The sequence below is a fragment of the Larimichthys crocea genome, chromosome XVI (genome assembly GCF_000972845.2).
Source record: "Larimichthys crocea isolate SSNF chromosome XVI, L_crocea_2.0, whole genome shotgun sequence".
NCBI classification, from domain to species: Eukaryota; Metazoa; Chordata; class Actinopteri; family Sciaenidae; genus Larimichthys; species Larimichthys crocea.
This window is the reverse complement of record NC_040026.1, coordinates 6921000-6940213: the sequence shown is the minus strand read 5'-3', so window position 1 is coordinate 6940213 and position 19214 is coordinate 6921000. Positions and strand designations below refer to the sequence as shown.

General features: G+C 40.0%; 1 protein-coding gene across 2 annotated transcripts in view; it reads left to right on the top strand.

Annotated features, from left to right (window-relative positions):
- rab3gap1 (RAB3 GTPase activating protein subunit 1) overlaps positions 1-18187 on the top strand; it is a 112727-nt gene extending 94540 nt beyond the window's left edge. Inside the window, exons 24-25 of one of the 2 annotated variants that reach the window (XM_027289111.1) lie at positions 3122-3145; positions 17107-18187. In XM_027289111.1, the coding sequence (XP_027144912.1) occupies positions 3122-3145; positions 17107-17340 (258 nt within the window). In that variant the 3' untranslated portion in view covers positions 17341-18187. The remainder of the gene's footprint in view (positions 1-3121; positions 3146-17106) is intronic. The other variant, XM_027289112.1, reaches the window with a different exon arrangement.
- The last annotated feature ends 1027 nt before the right edge of the window (positions 18188-19214 follow it).

Here is a 19214-nt window from a genome sequence, read left to right as displayed (position 1 = left end):
ATGGGCTGCTCGCGGCATCCGTCAAAAATAGAACAGCCGCGTATTCCTCGCAGAGCTGAGCGGAGCCCCCTTCTATGGAAGAATTATCCTATCTTTATTCAAGAGCGTAGATTTTCAGTTTGAGAGCATGATTTCTCCTTCTCGTGCTCAGATTTATTCTCCTCGTGCTCACATTTTGTGCTCGCACTCTTCTTCTTTCAAAATCTGTGCTTGAAATCACATGCTTGTGCTCACATTTCTTCCTCTTAGACACAAACATTTTGCTCGCACGCGTGCTCCGATCTAAACTCTACGCGCTCAAATCTAAAGTCTGCACTCTCAAATCTAATGTGCTTGCACTTAGAACAAGCACGTCCTCTCAGGTTGAGGCATCTGTTCAGACTGAAGGATGTCCCTCCCTACGCTTAAAATACTGTGTTTCACCAGCCAGTAGGGAGACAGCTAGAGTGTGGACCAATCTTGGGTGTGTTCCTTCGCCTTTTTTGAGCGCTCCGTAGGAGCGGGGATAAGGTCTGTTTGTAAAACTGCTTCTCTCTTCGTGATTTTTTCTAATTTTATATTAGCGGGATATATTTTATATACTAGAAATACTCTTAGTAGCATAGCAGTGTTATGACAGTCAAATGGTTAAGTACACTGCTATCTATTGCATTTTAAACCATGGAACACCGGTTAGTATCCCGGCCACCACACTCTTGCTGTATGTCATGTTATGATTTTAAATTTAAATTAATAAATTACTGTTACAGTAAGTACAGATTTTTATTGAAATGTTTAACAAGAGATGATGGGTGAATAGGTTAGGCTACATGATTAAAAAGGTATAGCCTAATGAAAAATAAGCTTTGATGATTTTTGCCTCATTTTCCTCAGGCATGCCACTTTACCAAAGCAAAGACCCCTCCAGAAAGTTGAGGGGAACCTGTCATTCAATAAAAATAGTTTATTATTCTGTCACTTTGCAGTCACTCTGCTCTGTGTGATCCCTGCCCCCTGCACTTTGTTCTACACCGCCTGCTATTTCTCTGTTGTCCCTCCCCCACAAGACCACAGAGTCCTTTGATTGGTTAGAATGCGTCATAGATACTGATTGGTTGAAAGAGAAACTAGTCTACTTAGTAGCGATTGTCCATTCATCGAGTGCATATGGATGTCGGCCGAACATCTATTTTTCGATTGGTCTTTCGATTGGTCTTTTATGCGGTGGCATAAAACAACAAGGAAGTGTCGGACAGACACAAACCACACATCTCTGTCTTCAGCGGAATCTCAGGAAAACAGTGCAAAATGGTCTCTGTATCACAAACCGTTTCGGAGATATTCACAGATATGTAAAACCTTAAATATTTTGGGTGGTCATAATATGACATGCAGCAAGAGTGCGGCAGCTAGGATGCGAATCGGCGTCCCATGGATCAAAATACAATAGGTAGCAGTGTACTTAACCATTCGATTGTCATAACATTGCTGTGCTACTAAGAGTATTTATAGTGTATAAAATATATCCCGCTAATACAGTTGTCCCTCACTATAACGTGGTTCACCTTTCGCAGCCTCGCTGTTTCGCGGATTTTTTTGTGTGTAATTTTGCATGTTTTTTTTTTAAAGCATACTGTACCAGTGATGCGCGGGTCCATGTTTGATCGACCTGCACCGAACCCGAACTCGGACAGCAGCAAATAATTGTGAAATATTGTACCCAACCCGCTTCCTGACCCGCATTTTAAAAAATAGTCTATACTTTCTCTACCTCCTGTAGAGCTCGTGGCATCTTCGCGCCAGTTATTCAGCCAATTTTGTCTACTACATAAACTACAAAGCTTTACTCTGCATCTTTATTTCAAATGACCCGACCGACCGCGACCCGAATATCATTAAAAATATTGTTTGGTGACTCGTAACCGCGGGGGACCGTGGGCACCCGCTCAATTTGGATCAACCCGTGAATCACTGTACTGTACAGTATTAACGCGCATTGTGTTTGGCGTCCTCATTACCTAAGGGAGTACTGTACAAAATGCGTTGTATGTTCTGCACTCGGAAAAAAACACCTGCACCAAGGCCTTCAGAGGAAAAAGCCGTTACAGCGGAGCGGCGCCAGGACAAAGAGGCACCGTCAGAGGAACTGTGAAATATGGTTTTATTTACTAATACAGTATTGTACTTATTTTTGTTAAATCTGCGAAAGTTTCAACTTTGAGAGTGTTTAAATAAGAGAGAAATGTGAGAAAATGTTAATGCCTGTCTGAGAAAAGTGTATAAAAGTGTGTGGTTAGGGATTTTACGGCCTTAAAACATGTATAATAATTTAAAAAAATAAAGCTGATTACTTTGCGGATTTCGTCTATTGCGGGTTATTTTTAGAACGTATCCCCTGCGATAAACGAGGGACCCCTGTATAAAATTAGAAAAAATCTAAACTACGAATACTCTTTTTAGGATTACTTAAGATTAATTATACATAAATAAGCTGGCGTCTTAAATGGGTGACGATTCAAATAGCTGGCTAATATGGTAAATTGGTGTATTTTAAGAGAGAAGCAGTTTTACAAACAGACCTTATACCCGCCCCTACAGAGCGCTCAAAAAGGGCGAAGGAACACACCCAAGATTGGTCCACAGAGCGCTCAAAAAGGGCGAAGGAACACACCCAAGATTGGTCCACATTCTTTTTGAGTTCAAGCACACATTTTGAAAGAAAGAGTAATATTACAGACTGACAGGAAACATTCATAAATGTACACACCTTCCACCTCTGCAAGGGGTCCATTTATTTAGATTTAGTTCAGCTCCAATTTCTAATTTTGTTAACTGATCATCATTTTGGTTCTTGGCATATTATTTCAGCAAAATGGAACTAAAAGAAAAAAAAATGCTCTAACTAAAATCCCTCCTTTATTTTCAGCACATTTGGGTTGCTGTAAACCATCAAAAACAGAACAAACAGAAGTGAATAAGTCTGAGTATAGCTGTCAAATTGTGATGCAGCTTCTATTCTATTCTATTTTATTCTATTCTATTCTTCAAGACAAAAATGTGCTTTTTTTTTTCTTTTTTGTTGGACATTTCCTCCATCCGACTGTGTTTTTGTGTTGTTTCTCTCCCTGCTGCTTACATGAAGCTGGCTGACTTCACCAGTGACGAGGTAACCACGAGTAATGAGACTTCATCCCAACTACCAGTGTACCCCTACCCCTCTGCAGTCATTCCAACAACAAACATATACGCACATTTGTGTATTTCTACACAAATATACATATATAAGTAGGTGGTAGAAGTCTATGTGCACTACAAGGAATAGTTTTCATTTGTTTATCAATTGTTGTTATTATTAATTATTATTCATACTCCTGTTGAAAATTAACTCTGTCCTTAGCGTTCAGATAGGATCAGGCATTGTGGCAAGTCGTAGCAGGGTTATGAGGTGGTGGGGGGGTTGAGGGTAGCTGAGGTGGGTTGCTGTGGGCGTGTCTATACGTGTTGAATGTAACTGCTGTAAAACAATCAGGAAATAACTTTTTATTTCTCTGATTAACAGCTTTATCGAGGCCGGCGCTCGCTCACTGTTGTTACTGTTTGTCTCTCTTTCTCTCTCTCTCAAATCATTGGACACAAATCAATTTAAACTTCTTAGTAGAGGTAAATTGCGAGTCAGACTCAGATTTAGAAGTGAACATCAACCAAACAAAGTCAGAACACACACACAGGTAGATTATCCGAGTATAGTCCATGAATCCACCTGGATAGAGGTTTGACCGATCTGAGTGTGAATCAGGCTGCGTGCTAACCTGAAAACGCTCTGCCCACACCTGCTTCATAAGGATGAGGCAGATGAATGGAAAATTCTGCTTTAAAAATGTCCAGATGGAACTGTTGATAGAACAGGGAATTTCCTTACCATCGGAGCACTTCAAGCCTAAATATATCGCATCAAAACAAAATCTAGCAGTGTGCACAAAGGTTGCAGCTAGGGCAAGCCACACTCAACCAGATATTGTGATGCAAATTGAGTAAGTCTGTTTGCAATCGATTAACTAACTGCCTCATAAAATGGATTGCAATAGATTGCAGACCAATTTCAGTGGTAGAGGACAGGAGGTTAGGAGTGATTTTACAGAGAGTATCCTCTGAGGTAACTTATAGGCCGCCATCAAGAGGCACAGATGTATCCAAAATCATGCAGCTGTACGAAACATAACAACTACCTCGGTGGGCCTACACGTCATTGACAGTGAGTGGAAACTTAAGTCATTTGCATTAACCATACAAAATACTGTCACCAGACACTACGCTGATGCTTGTGTTCCTTGGAGGTGAGAATTATGTTATGTTCTTTGTGGTGTTACCTGCTCTCTGCCACCTGTACCGCACCATGGAGGTCTCTCTATGTGGAGAGGTTCAAGACTGCCTTTAAAGAGGGACCTGTTAGAATGGCAGAACATCAACAATGGATGGCTTAAGCCGTTAAGCAAAGTAGCGGCAAATCGCTACTGTGCGCAAGATGGCGGCCTCCGTGTAGGAGGACCCGCAGTATATGTACATAAAAAGACCTGCTCTGTATGGAAAGTGTCATGAGATAAGCTTTGTTATGATTTGGTGCTATATAAATAATTTGAATTAAATTGTAACCTGTGAGAGACTTTTGTCACTTGCAGGTAACATAGTTCAAAAAAAGAGGGCAGCCTTAAACTCTGAAAATGTAAACAAGTTAATTTGTCTCTCTGGCTGAAGGAAAGTAAGAATTAAGACAGATGGGTTCATCAGTATAAAGTTATAGAACATGTTATGGCCTATGTTGCCACAGAGAGCTTTTTGTTAAGTTTATTTTGTCATTCAAGACAGTTGAGAAATACGTGGAAATGAGGTCAGTATGACATTTTTTCATCAAAAACTGTTGTGCTCTGTTGCCTACGTTTATTTTGGCAAATACGATATTATAAAAATGTAATGATGTCAAAGACACTCTTTCAGGTTGAGATTATAGGTGTGGTCTGAGATGTTCATAATGAATATGAACAGTGAAAACTTTTTTTCAGTTTTGAATGAGGACCAGTTGATCAGATCTTCCTGGTCTTTGGAAAAGCTGACAAACAGATTCCAGTGGGTGCCGGTGGGGGGTCATTGAGCCTTTAAGCTGCAAACTCAGCCTCTCTTTATTAGTAGCCAGGAAAACCCCCTCATTTGTTGTGTGAAACACTTATATGCTTAAAAAAAGCATACAAGCTTTTTTATAGGTTATAAGCAAAACTAAGCTGTTATGATAGTGCAGCTGTGACTGTGATTGTGGGCTTGGCTGTCACACAGTGAGTGACATCTGCTGACAGGTATGATGCAATGAATGACAGCCACTACTTTGTGACCACGATCTGTATGATCACGATTGATGCTGTTTAGGGCAAGACCAGTGTGGCGCTCTTGTCCCATGGGACAGATCGTGGTCACAAAGTAGTGTGATCATATTGTACAGTTACACATGGTTTCTTTTAAACTACAACTATTATTGTTGTTGGTTTGTTTTCATTGTTTGCACTTTGAAAAAGATGCTGCTCTCTTGTATTTTTATACAAGATAATAGCTTTTGCTGATTTCTGTTGATCTTGTGCAGGGGCCTCAAATGTCAGACTTGTGGTTCCAGTCACAGAAACAGATCCAAAATGGTACTGAAGGGGGGCTGCAGTGTTGCAGTCTTAGCCTGACGAAGTTGCCAGAGTTTGGCTGTAAACCAGGGTTCATGGTTATAGTATGTGCAGTTGTGAGGATGCGTTAATGAGCAGCAGGTCACCCATCTTGTTGGCCAGTGGGTAAACATTTGCCAGGTGAATAGACGTTAGTGCAGTACAGAACCTCAGCTGTCTCAGAGTTCACCTGCTTGTTTCCTCCGGTGTCTCTGGCAAAGCCCATAGAGAGTTGTAGATCCTCCAACAAATAACTCCGTAAAACTTTGTGATTTAGTGAAAACTGGTGCACAGACCAATGTTTCTGAGTTCCTCCCTGGTGTTTGTGACCAGAGAGATAGCAGGAAGCATGAACAAGTCATGGAGCAAAATCTGCCAGGTTGTTCTCTGTAGATATGTAGTGCCATTGCAGATGTGAGTCACTCTGTTGGCAACATATGTGTAAAATACTTATGTACTGTCTATCTACTGTATGTATCCAATGTCTATCTTGCTGTCAGTAAATACTTTGAAAGTATACATGACAATGTCAGTCACATTCCTTAGTAGGTGATACAGTTCCACAACCAGAACAGCTGCACATTAACTCCAGTCGTGAGACAGTGTAAGTAGACTGTAGGGTACTTTGGATTTGCCCATGATTCATTGTTAATGGTTCTTAAAGCGACAGCTCCAATAGCCAATGTGGTTCATCCCAGCAATTTTGCTCACATGACAAATTGTTACAGGTGCCACAAATCCTAAAGGGGTCATACAAACAGTTGACAGTGGCTAAAATACCTCTCTGAGGGTATGGCTTTTCCTCCTAAGAAGCTTTGAACATCCGTTTCCACAGGACTCTCAAACTGTGTTATAATGGAGATCATCCAGTCTGAGGTCCAAATCTTTCAAATCCTTAGCACAGTTATCGGTGGGAAAATCTTCTGTAACTTTGTGGTTGTTGGATGCTATGTTATGTCAGATTAGACTCTGCTGACATTTTTTAGGTTTTTGTCAAGATGTCAATCAGATGCAAGTCTGTCATCAACATAAAACTGTCTTGCCATACACACACGTGAACAAACACTTTAATTCTGTAATCTCTCTCCTTCTTGCTGCGGTTATTGTCTTCATACCAAAGGATTCTCAAGTAGTCTCTGTGGTCCTCTAAATGAAACTCTTACTCTTGTATATCAGTTGTGAATGCTACAGACTCTTTACTGACACGGCTGTAGAAAACTCAGTTATGTACACGCCTGAAGTATATCCTTGTTCACTGAGGGAAAACCTTGCTCTGCCACCTGGTCACCTTGCTAGGAGGAGGCACTACAGTGCAGAAAAATGTATTTACTTAATAATAATACACCTAAAAACAGAGTGCAGAACAGTGTTCCAAAGTTTGTCATGGAGTCCCACAAGGTTCTGTACCACTTCCGTTTAGTTTATATATGCTTCCTTTAGGGAACATTATTAGGAATCATTCTATCAATTTTCATTGTTATGCTGACAACACCCAATTATATATATCGATCAAGCCTGATGCAACCAATTATGCAAACTCCTGATGCACTCAATTAACTAAACTCCAAGCATGCCTTAAGGATATAAAAAGTTGGATGACCTACAATTTTCTGATGTTAAATTCAGACAAAACTGAAGTTCTTTTAATTGGACCCAAACACCTCAGACATTCTCTTTCTAGAGACTTAGTTACTTTAGACGGGATCACCTTGGCCTCCAGCTCCACTGTAAAGAATCTTGGAGTTGTTTTTGATCAGGATTTGTCTTTTAACGTCCACATAAAACAAATTTCGAGGACTGCATTCTTCCACTTACGTAACATCGCCAAAATCAGACGATCATGTCTCAAGCGGATGCAAAAAAATAGTCCACGCATTTGTTACTTCTAGGCTGGACTATTGTAACGCTTTGTTATCAGGCTGCTCCAATAAGTCTCTTAGGACTTTGCAGCTAATTCAGAATGCTGCTGCACGTGTTCTGACAGGAACCAAGATCAGAGATCACATATCTCCCATTTTGGCCTCCTTGCATTGGCTCCCTATTAAATCTAGAATAGAATTTAAAATTCTTCTCCTTACTTATAAAGCTCTTCATGGTCAGGCACCATCTTATCTAAAAGAGCTCATAGTACCTTACTACCCCTCTAGAACACTGTGCTCTCAGGATGCTGGGTTCCTTGTGGTTCCTATAGTTTCCAAAAGTAGATTGGGAGCCAGAGCTTTTAGCTATCAGGCTCCTCTTCTGTGGAACAAACTACCATTCTGGGTTCGGGAGGCAGACACGGTCAACACTTTTAAGAGTAGGCTTAAGACTTTCCTTTTTGATAGAGCTTATAGTTAGGGCTGACTCAGGTCATCCCTTAGTTATGCTGCTATAGGACTAGACTGCTGGGGGACTCCCCCTCCCTCCTCTCTCTCCTAGTCAGGCATGGTATTATTACTGTCATTATTGCTACCATATCTCCATTACAGTTTATAGTTAGTTAATGATTTGCTGCTACTGTGCATCTGTGTCTCTCTATCTCTATCACAGGTTTGACTGCTACTGTAATAATTTTATCATTCATTGTAATTCATTGTTATTTTATCATTCATTGTAATTGTATGTCTCTGTTGATTTGTTCTGTACACGTGACATCTATTGCACATCTGTTCGTCCTGGGAGAGGGATCCCTCCTCTGTGGCTCTTCCTGAGGTTTCTTCCACATTTTTTCCCTGTTAAAAGGGTTTTTGTGGGCAAGTTTTTCCTCACTCGAACCGAGGGTCTAAGGACAGAGGGTGTCACTCCCTGTACAGATTGTAAAGCCCTCTGAGGCAAATGTACTTTGTGACTTTGGGCTATACAAATAAAATTGAAAATTGATTTTTTGTTTTTACAAATGGGAAATGATATATTTACAAATACCCAATATATTTACAAATACATGTGTATTTTTAAAAACCAAAATACAAGCCCTTAGTTATGCTGCCATAAATTTAGAAGTCCCCCGGCAGTCCCCCGGCATTAGATATAACTATATATATATATATATATATCTATATATACTATATATATATATATATTAGTGCTGTCAAAATTAACGCGTTAATTTAGTCGATTAATTTTAAAGAATTGACGCGTTAAAAAAATTAACGCAATTAACGCGGTTTGTTTTACTTCCGGTGGCGGCCGCCATTTTGGATGTGGCAAAGTAGAGCTTTGTTTCCCAGATATATTGTGTGTTTGTGTGAATGGGTGTATAAGAGGCATTAACTTTAAGCCTCACGGAGACTGCGCCCTGCACGGTCGCCCACATTGCCCACAGCTAAAAACCGGCCCTGCTGTATTAGTTTACTAAAGGAGGTCTTGTATACAGTGGTGGTCAAAAGTTTACATACACTGTAAGAACATAATGTCATGGCTGTCTTGAGTTTCCAGTTATTCTACAACTCTGATTTTTCTCTGATATAGTGATTGGAACAGATCCTTCTTGTCCACAAAAAACATTCATGAAGCTTGGTTCTTTTATGACTTATTATGGGTAAACTGAAATTGTGACCAAAAACCAGCTGGGTCAAAAAATATAATACAGCAATGCAATATTTGGTTACATCCCTTGGCCATTTTTATTTCAATTAGGCGCTTTTGGTAGCCATCACAAGCTTCTGGCAAGTTTCTGGTTGAATCTTTGACCACTCCTCTTGACAGAATTGGTGCAGTTCAGTTAATTTGTTGGCTTCTGGCATCGACTTGTTTCTTCAGCATTATCACATGTTCTCAATGGGGTTTAAGTCAGGACTTTGGGAAGGCCATTCTAAAACCTTATTCTAGCCTGATTTAGCCATTCCATTACCACTTTTGATTTGTTGTTTGGGGTCATTGTCTGTTGGAACACCCAACTGCGCCCAAGACCCAACCTTCGGGCTGATGACTTTAGGTTTTCTTGAAGAATTTGAAGGTAATCCTCCTTCTTCATTGTCCCATTGACTCTCTGTAAAGCACCAGTTCCATTGGCAGCAAAAACGGCCCACAGCTAATACTACCACCACCTGCTTGATGGTAGGCATGGTGTTCTTGGGGTTAAAGGCCTCACCTTTTCTCCTCCAAACATATTGCTGAGCTTGTGGCCAAACAGCTCCATTTTTATTTCATCTGACCACAGAACTTTCCTCCAGGCCATTAGACAGAATATATATATATATATATATATATATATATATATATATATATATATATACTATATATATATATATATAGAGAGAGAGAGAGAGGAGAGAGAGGAGAGAGAGAGAGAGGAGAGAAGGAGAGAGAGAGAGAGAGTTTTCGGTAAGGGAGTGTGTGCATCTTTAACCAATACCGTGCCTGGCTAGGCATAACCCTCGGTGGGGTCCCCCGGCAGGTAATCCTATGGCAGCATAACTAAGGGATGACCTGAGCCAGCCCTAACTATAGGCTTTATCAAAAAGGAAAGTCTTAAGTCTATTCTTAAAGTTGTTGACCGTGTCTGCCTCCCGAACCCAGAAAGGTAGTTTGTTCCACAGAAGAGGAGCCTGATAGCTGAAAGCTTTGGCTCCCAATCTACTTTTGGAAACTATAGGAACCACAAGGAACCCGCATCCTGAGAGCGCCGTGTTCTGAGGGGTAGTAGTAGGTATTATGAGCTCTTTTAGATATGATGGTGCCTGACCATGAGAGCTTTGTAAGTAAGGAAAGAATTTTAAATTCTATTCTAGATTTAATAGGCAGCAATGCAAGGAAGCCAAAATGGGAGAGATGTGATCTCTGATCTTGGTTCCTGTCAGAACACGTGCAGCAGCCTTCTGAATTAACTGCAAAGTCCTAAGAGACTTATTAGAGCAGCCTGATAACAAAGAGTTACAATAGTCCAGCCTTGAAGTAACAATGCGTGGACTAGTTTTTCTGCATCCGCCTGAGGACAATTCGTCTGATTTTAGCGATGTTACGTAAGTGGAAGAATGCAGTCCTCGAAATTTGTTTTATGTGGACGTTAAAGGACAAATCCTGATCAAAAACAACTCCAAGATTCTTTACAGTGGAGCTGGAGCCAAGGTGATCCCATCTAAAGTAACTAAGTCTCTAGAAAGAGAGTTTCTGAGGTGTTTGGGTCCATTACGAGAACTTCAGTTTCGTCTGAATTTAACATCAAAAAAATTGTAGGTCATAAAATTTTATTATCCTTAAGGCATGCTTGGAGTTTAGTTAACTGATTGGTTGCATCAGGCTTGATCGATAATATAATTGGGTGTCATCAGCATAACAATGAAAACTGATTCCTATAATGTTCCTAAAGGAAGCATATATAAACTAAACGGAAGTGGTCCAAGTACAGAAACTTGTGGGACTCATGAAAAACTTTGGTCTGATGGACGATTCATCATTGACGTGAACGAACTGAGATCGATCTAAAAAATACGATTTAAACCAGCTTAGGGCGGTTCCTTTGATGCCAATTTGATGTTCCAGTCTCTGTAAAAGAATTTGATGGTCATGGTGTCAAATGCAGCACTAGATCTAACAGGACAAGTACAGAGATGAGTCCTTTGTCTGATGCCATTAGGAGGTCATTTGTAACTTTGACTAATGCGGTCTCTGTGCTATGATGCACTCTAAATCCTGACTGGAAATCCTGAAATAGACTATTGTTATGGAGAAAGTCACACAGCTGATTAGCTACAGCTTTCTCAAGTATCTTAGACAGAAAGGAAAGGTTTGATATCGGTCTGTAGTTGGCTAAGACCTCTGGGTCTAGAGTGGGCTTTTTAAGAAGAGGTTTAATTACAGCTACCTTAAAGGACTGTGGTACATATCCTGATAATAAAGACAGATTAATTGTATTCAATAAAGAAGGGCTAACTAGAGGTAAAACATCCTTGAACAGCCTGGTTGGGATGGGGTCTAAGAGACAGGTTGACCTCTTAGATAAAGAAATTATTGAAGTTATTTGATGAAGGTTGATAGGAGAAAAAAACAGCTATTACAGCTGTTTCCAAACCTGCTGTGTAAGAATGCAGATCCAGTGCCTGTTGAGGGCAAGAGGTGATGAATTTTGTCTGTAATAATTATAATGTTATCATTAAAGAAGGTCATGAAGTCATTACTACTTAGACCTAATGGAATAGATGGCTGAATAGAGCTGTGACTCTCTGTTAGCCTGGCTACAGAGCTTGAATAGAGCTGTGACTCTCTGTTAGCCTGGCTACAGAGCTGAAGAGAAACCTGGGGTTTTTCTTATTTTCCTCTATTAATGAAGAGTAATAGGCTGTTCTGGCATTTTGGAGAGCCTTACTATATGTTTTAAGATTATCTGCCAGCCTAACGAGATTCTTCCAGTTTAGTAGTATGCCATTTGCGTTTAGATTTACGTGCCTTAGAGTCTAGAGTTGTTCGTAATGAGCCTGTAGTACTATCAACAAGATGATCTATTTGTGAGGGCCTAAAGGAAGCAGACAAGTCTTCTGCTACATTGACACATGGCATTGAATTCAATACTGCAAGAATCACTTCCTTAAATTTGGCTACAGCACTATCAGATAAACATCTGCTGTAGGAGTTTCTGCCAAAAGGCTCATAGTCCAGTAATATGAAGTAAATGGTCAGATAGAAGAGGATTCTGTGGAAAGACGAAGATGGTCAACTTTGATGCCATATGAGAGAACAAGATCAAGAGTGTGGTTCAGACAATGAGTTGGTTTATTTACACTCTGCCAGAAGCCAATTGTATCTAATAAAGAGATACTATTTTACAGTAATGATTTATTTTATTTATATATTTTATACAGTTACTTTACCATGGAAAACACCCAGTGTTGTCATTATTGATACTGTAGGTCTGTCTGGATGACTTGAAGGGCAAATGGTGTCCTGGTGCACAAAAACAATCTGTAATCTAATCACATTGCCCCATAACAATTAAGATGTTTCTCATTATATCACTATTTACTTGTACTCGGATTTATCCCATCTCCAAAAATCCTCTTTCCCAGGGCTGACAAGTCTGTCACTGCATACAGCGACAACTTCTCTGCTTTGGCCTTAAAAATAATGCCTGTCTCTCCCATTACACAGAGCAGCCAAGCCTCTGAATCAGACACTCTGGCCGGTGATAATTTCACTGACTGGAGCCAACAAATCAAATCAAATTTTCTGAGGGCTTTACAATCTGTACAGGGAGTGACCCTCTGTCCTTAGACCCTCGGTTCGAGTGTGGAAAAACTTGCCCACAAAAAACCCTTTTAACAGGGAAAAAATGTGGAAGAAACCTCAGGAAGAGCCACAGAGGAGGGATCCCTCTCCCAGGACGAACAGATGTGCAATAGATGTCACGTGTACAGAACAAATCAACAGAGACATACGATTACAATGAATGATAAAATAACAATGAATTACAATGAATGATAAAATTATTACAGTAGCAGTCAAACCTGTGATAGAGATAGAGAGACACAGATGCACAGTAGCAGCAAATCATTAACTAACTATAAACTATAAAACTATAAAATAAAGACAGATTAATTGTATTCAATAAAGAAGGGCTAACTAGAGGTAAAACATCCTTGAACAGCCTGGTTGGGATGGGATCTAAGAGACAGGTTGACCTCTTAGATAAAGAAATTATTGAAGTTATTTGATGAAGGTTGATAGGAGAAAAAAACAGCTATTACAGCTGTTTCCAAACCTGCTGTGTAAGAATGCAGATCAGTGCCTGTTGAGGGTCATGAAGTCATTACTACTTAGACCTAATGGAACAGATGGCTGAATAGAGCTGTGACTCTCTGTTAGCCTGGCTACAGAGCTGAAGAGAAACCTGGGGTTTTTCTTATTTTCCTCTATTAATGAAGAGTAATAGGCTGTTCTGGCATTTTGGAGAGCCTTCCTGTATGTTTTAAGATTATCTGCCAGCCTAACGAGATTCTTCCAGTTTAGTAGTACGCCATTTGCGTTTAGATTTACGTGCCTTAGAGTCTAGAGTTGTTCGTAATGAGCCTGTAGTACTATCAACAAGATGATCTATTTGTGAGGGCCTAAAGGAAGCAGACAAGTCTTCTGCTACATTGACACATGGCATTGAATTCAATACTGCAAGAATCACTTCCTTAAATTTGGCTACAGCACTATCAGATAAACATCTGCTGTAGGAGTTTCTGCCAAAAGGCTCATAGTCCAGTAATATGAAGTAAATGGTCAGATAGAAGAGGATTCTGTGGAAAGACGAAGATGGTCAACTTTGATGCCATATGAGAGAACAAGATCAAGAGTGTGGTTCAGACAATGAGTTGGTTTATTTACACTCTGCCAGAAGCCAATTGTATCTAATAAAGAGATAAATGCAGTACTAAGACTATCATTGTGGTTGTCCACGTGAATATTAAAATCACCTAATAATAATTACTCTATCTGTTTTAAGGATCGAGCGTGATGCAAATTCTGCAAATTCAGATAAAAATTCTGAGTAAGGACCAGGAGCACGATATACTGTAACAAATAGAATTGTCTGTAATGTTTTCCAGGTTGGGGAAGTAAGGCTAAGAACAAACTTTCAAATGAATTATAATTTAGTTTAGGTTTAGGATTTATTAATAAACTTGAGTCAAATATGGCTCCACCACTTCGACCGGTACTTCGAGGAATATGAGTACAGTCGTCCCTCGCTATATCGCGGTTCACTTTTCGTGGACTCGCTGTTTCGCGGATTTTTTTCAGTGTACTTTTGCATGCTTTTTTTTTTTTTACAGCGTACTGTACAGTATGAACGCGCATTGTGTTCTGCGTCCGAAATTGGCTAAGGGAGAACCGCACGTGTTCTGCGTCCTGTTTAAGGGAGTACTGTACAAAATGCATGTAAAAAGCTGTATAAGAGTGTGGTTAGGGGTTTTACGGCCTTAAAACATGTATAATAATTGTAAAACTTACTTTGCGGATTTCGTTTATTGCGAGTTATTTTTAGAACGTATCCCCCGCGATAAACGAGGGACCACTGTAAAACAACATCTCCAACAGTAAGAGAATAAAATATCCCCCCCTTATGTATGACTGTTAATATGGCTTCCAAGCATGAATTTGAGGGATCTCCTGATTTTATACCATAATCATATAATTTACATAATACGGGAGTGAGCTCATTTACCAAAAAAAATGTAGTATTCTCCAAAGAAACCATCTGTTCCTGGTGATTCGATATTTTTTAGTTTGGTAATGGTTTCTTTAATTTCACTCTCTGTGATTGGCAATCATTCATTCTGAAGGTAAGGAAAACAGGATTCTGAAGAGAAGGAAAACAACAGCTTTGCAGCAGCACATGTAGTATTAAAATGTCCTGGTCTCTCTTTCTCTGGCCTTTGAGTGCTCAGTTGACCAAGTACAGAGTACAAGTGTCAGTACAAAGCAAAGGAAAATACATATTTTTTGCCACCAGGAGCCAATGGAGACTGTGTGCTGTGACATCAATGTTGACTTTTACCTTCACATAGGACACAAACAGCGGCTTTTTGGCAGCCGTTGAAAATGTAGATATCTCAGGATATGGATTACGCACAGATCTCTATAATGCTAATTATCAAGCTGTGTTACCCAGTCTAAAGTAAGAGCTTGAGAGCTGGGACTGTTTCTCCAGAGGGGAAATTAGGTGTGCTCCCTTTATTCCAATGTCTTCCCCTAACCCTTTTTCCCTTAGTTATGCATACCTATACACCTAAACCTGACCTGTTTGGACTCTCTTCAAAAAATAATGGGAAGCAGACCTATACTAAATAATCTGTCCAAAGATAATTCACTTCTCAACATTTCTGTCTTCACTGGTCCAACGATGGATTATTTAAGATTAAGACTGATTTGACCCTACATGAGATCAGTGCATACAAGATCCCGCCACATCATGTTAAACTGTATAGATTTTGACAATCTCATGAACACAGGTTTTGGGTTTTAGCCATTACATTATGACCACATGACTTATATTGTGCAGGTCCCCATTTTGCCACCAAATTAGTTCATAGTCTTCAATGGGTCAGTTGAAGCATGGACTCCATTAGATGACTGAAGGTGTGCTGTGGCATCTGGCACCAAGATGTTAGCAGCAGATCCTGATGTGAGGTGGGGCCTCTATGAATCAGACTTTTTGTTCAGCAGATTCCATAGCTGCTTGATTGGATTGAGAACTGGGGAATTAGGAGGCCAATCAACACCTTGAACTCATTGTTGTGTTATCATTATCAGCATTATCCTGCTGAAATAGACCTATGTCATCAGGGAATATTGTTTCCAGAGTGCACATGGTCTGCAACAGTGCCTACGTAGGTGGTACAGCATGTGTCAAAGTAACATCCACATGAATGGCAAGAACCAAGGTTACCCAGCAGAACACTGCCCAAACCATCACACTGCTTCTGTCGGCTTTCTTTCTTCCCATAGTGCAATCTGGTGCCATTATAAGATATCTTATCATCTTTGACTGGATCTGTGGCTCAGGAGGTAGAGTGGGTGATCAGACGTTGAATCCCAGCTCCTCCAGTCTGCATGTTAAAGTGTACTTGGGCAAGAGTCCCAAATTGCTCCCAAAGGCTGCACTATTGGTGTGTGAACGGGTATGAATGGTTAGCTCCTAAAAACTAATGGGGTTGAGTGTGACTGGGTTGTGATTTTTTGCTCAGCACAGGTCTCCATAATATTTTGTTAAAGGTAATATCCATCCAACCATCCTTCCATTTTTTTCTGCTTATTTAGGATCGGGTCACAGATTTAACAGGGTGCTCCAGAAAAAGCTCTAGTCCGAGCTTCCCAGATATTTGAGCTCCTTACCGTATCTCTAAGGCTGAGTCCAGCCACCCGGCAGAGAAAACTCATTTCAGCCGCTTGCAGAACACCAGGGTGCTCAGCCAGGGTCTTAGTATCCCCACACCCGAGTCCAGCCCCTTTCCTGGATTTTAGTTCTGGAAAGGTGAGCCCAACTATATTTAGCTGGTATCACTGCACCTCCTGAACCAGCTCTGCAGTCCACGTCCCTAGGACCAGTCTGCCATGCCGGGAACACACCCAGCACACCCAGGTCACCGCCTGCTGCCTTTGCATCTTTGAAAATAGTCCCCATAAAACAAATTCTATCTGTATGAATTACATTTACTAAAATACATTTCACCTGGCCAGCTGTTTTTTTTTTCTCTTTTTTTTTGTAATGAAACCATACTGATTCTTGCTGGGGAGAAGGGCGTCCGGATTGCCCCGCTAAACCTGCTGCCACTGTGACCCAACCCTGGATAAGCAGAAGAGCATGGATAAGAAATAAATTAACAGTACTGAGTTTGTAACTAAGTATATAACTGCGCATATATAAAAATATATATATATATATGAGTTTTTTTCAGATAGTTACATCTTTAGAAGGTAGTCAGAAAGTAATATATGTACTATAAACATTTCACCTTCTCTTCACCCTTAGGCTGCCCTCCTGGCACCACTGGAAGACGACTTGGGGCGTGACAGAAGGCTGACTGGAGGAAGCAACAAGGTGTCTGACTTTCCTTCTCCGGCAGGCAGGGAAATTCTGTTGCGTACATGTATCCCTCGGCCAGCACCATACTCTAGAGCTCTGCCTCAGCGGCTCTTTTGTGTGTTGATGAGGGAGGAGTTTAGGCTGGCAGGAGCTTTATCTTCAGACACTTCCTTCTTCTAATCAAAGGCCAAAATGCCCATTTCACAGTATTTCATTTAAAAACATGTTCCATTCAGTTAGAAACACAGTATGGCAACTTAAAATTATTTACTTAGTTTGCTGGTTAATGATTTTATGTGTGGGCCCAAACACTCAAAACCAGTGAGTGTTTTTATTCAGACATATTACAATAATCTAATCATTTTAATACTTCTACAGTTGTCTGACACTGTCATACTGACAACAGGAACAGCATAACATGATATAACACTTCTATTACAATGACTTAAGTCAGACTATGAAAAAAATCTTCTTTAGTCTCATTTCAGACACATGGTTCTCCTTTATGTAAGGTTTACTGTAATTTAGTTATTCCTGATCACAAGTGATAACATATAACACTGTATGTTTACATGTTCTATCCTTGTGTTGTAGTGCATAGGTTATTGTTCCCACTTTTGGCACTTGTTTATGAGCTTTCATGAAACATGAACACGATTTGCACATGAATGCTTGTTGATAATACATACAAGGGCACTCACATATCTATTGTGCTCTGAAGTATAATTACATACTTGATACTAGAAAAATAAAGCTTTCCTTATTGCTACAGAATCCAGTGTGATCACTCATCAGCCTGCATTGATTTCAATTTTATGTACAAATTTCAATTCTAAAATGGCTTTATTGTGACAATAACCAATGGTAGACACTTTGTTGGAATTGTTACATCAATGTTTTGAGCATTTATGTTAACAAGTGATGTCAGCCATCTGTGTATGCAGACAAAGTGTGTACAGTAAATGTAAAATGTTGGTCCAAAATGTTCTCTGATTAAAAAATAAACACCATTCTCCTGCCTCAATCAGTGCTTTAAGCTTGCCAATGGTTTACATGTTTTTTAATTATATGAATGTTGCTGTATTTTAACCGAGCTAATGTGCAGCTGCCGTTTCTCTGACTGAGAAACAACTCAAATTTTATACATATACGGTTCACTCCCACACATCTCCATTTCAAAACCTGCTATCAAACAGTGGAGAGATTTGGGCCCATTTGCTAATCGATTTGTGTTCCTCAGATTGGAGTCCCATGCCAGAAACTGGTTCTGGGGGCATTTAAAAGACCACTACAAACTAAGATACATTGCTTGCACTCTGGCATCTTTTGGAAAAAGATCATTCAAATCACATCACTGTATGCAGTCCCAGTGACATTTCCCCACTTTTGAATCAGGTTCCCCCTGAATTATGGGCAAACCCCAAATACAATGTGGGTCTGATAAAAAAAAAACTGTGATCCTGTTCAGATCACCCTAAAATCTGATTACAGACCTGTGGTGAAACAATATCCCTTGAAAGAAGGAAGCCATTGAAGGCATCCGTACGGTGGCCCTGAAGTGCAAAACACAACAGCAAATTCAAAAACACAATAGCAAATCAAATAACACAACAGCAAATCGAATAACACAACAGCAAAGTCAAAAACACAATAGCAAATCAAATAACACAACAGCAAATTCAAAAACACAACAGCAAATCGAATAACACAACAGCAAATTCAAAAACACAATAGCAAATCGAATAACACAATAGCAAATCGAATAACACATTAGCAAATTCAAAACGGAAAGGGTAGGTACCCTCAGGCGACATGAATCGTCGCTGATTGGACTGGTGGTCTTTTGAACCGGAAAGACATGGCTTACATGTTTTCAAAATATGAGCGCTGATGTTTTCAAAATATGAGCGCTGTTAGTGACAACGTACGCGCTGCTACAGTCGTGGTCAAAAGTTTACATACACTTGTAAATCAGAATTAGAATCAGAATCAATTTTATTCGCTATGCAAGTTTACACTAACACAGAATTTACTGTGGCAGGGTTGAGCATACA